Consider the following 1,074-nt stretch of genomic DNA (forward strand, 5'->3'; position numbering starts at 1 on the left):
GCTGCCTCAGCAACCTCCAGCAAAGCTTTCCTGCTTCCCTCCAGGTACCAYGGGGAGAAGCTCCCAACTTTTATCAGGAAGAAGAAGCCTCGTGGAGACTCTTCCATCGTCATCTCCACCATCTACGATGAGCCCGAGCCCCAGGACACGGGTGACACGCTGCTCCGGCGCCAGCCCCCCACGGCCATGAAGTACAGGCAGGACATGGCCTTTGTCCGGGCATCCCAGCCTGCYCTGGGCAGCCTCAGGGCACAGCCACGCTGAGCAGAGCCTGGCACAGCCTTTGTCCTGCTCCCAGTCCAGGCTGGCTCCTGGTCTCAGTGTTTTATATATTTATTTTTGGAAAAAATACAGCTTTGTAATAAAATTTGCCATGGTGGGGCTTTTTTTCCACACAAATTGAACCATTCAAATGAAGAGAAATGGTGTTTATTAGACATGGGGAAGGATGTTGGGGGGTTAAAACTTACATTAATACTGGAATCAAGCAAATTTGTGTGTTTGGTGAGGCTGAAAAAGCAGAACTGAGAGCCAGGAAAGGACAAGTACAGRCAGGGCCCGGTAACTGTCCTGCTGCTGCCCGAGCGTTCCTGGGGCGTGGCGATCCCACACTCCTGGGAGAAACTCATCAGGATGAAAGACTGGTCCTGGCAGCTGCACAGGAATTCTCCGGGAGGCGTTTAGGGCTGGGTGTAGCGGGTGCTGCCTGCCACAGCTTTCAGCTGCTCTGCCCCATCCTCCTGTCCCAGCAGAGGGGAGAGCCCCGTCCCACTGCCCCAGTGCTGAGGGGAATGGTGAGGCCAGGCCTGGGTGAGCTCCTTAAGGGCTGAAAATGGAGGAGGAATTCCATCTTCAGCCCACTGTAGCCAGCTGCGTCGGGCTCTTCTCCCAGGCAATGGACAATAGGACATTGTATTAAACTGCTCCAGGAGGTTTAGTGTGGACTTTAGGAAGAATTTCCTCACAGGAAGGGGGGTTAGGCATTGGAACAGGCTGCCCAGGGGGGTGGTGGGGTCACTGTCCCCAGCGATGTTTGAGGAAGGACTCGATGGTSTGAGGTTTACCCGATCTAAC

General features: G+C 54.8%; 1 protein-coding gene across 1 annotated transcript in view; it reads left to right on the plus strand.

The window, feature by feature from the left end:
• The window catches only part of GPATCH3 (G-patch domain containing 3), a gene marked incomplete at its 5' end in the record, with an annotated part of 4,025 nt that extends 3,621 nt beyond the window's left edge, over positions 1-404 (plus strand). The window contains one exon of the mRNA XM_057387723.1: positions 2-404. Coding sequence (XP_057243706.1) covers positions 2-264 — 263 coding nt within the window. The remainder of the gene's footprint in view (position 1) is intronic.
• Positions 405-1,074: the final 670 nt, after the last annotated feature.

This window comes from Malurus melanocephalus, unplaced genomic scaffold (genome assembly GCF_030028575.1).
Source record: "Malurus melanocephalus ecotype Western Australia unplaced genomic scaffold, MMel_1.1 scaffold_1326, whole genome shotgun sequence".
Taxonomy (NCBI): Eukaryota; Metazoa; Chordata; class Aves; order Passeriformes; family Maluridae; genus Malurus; species Malurus melanocephalus.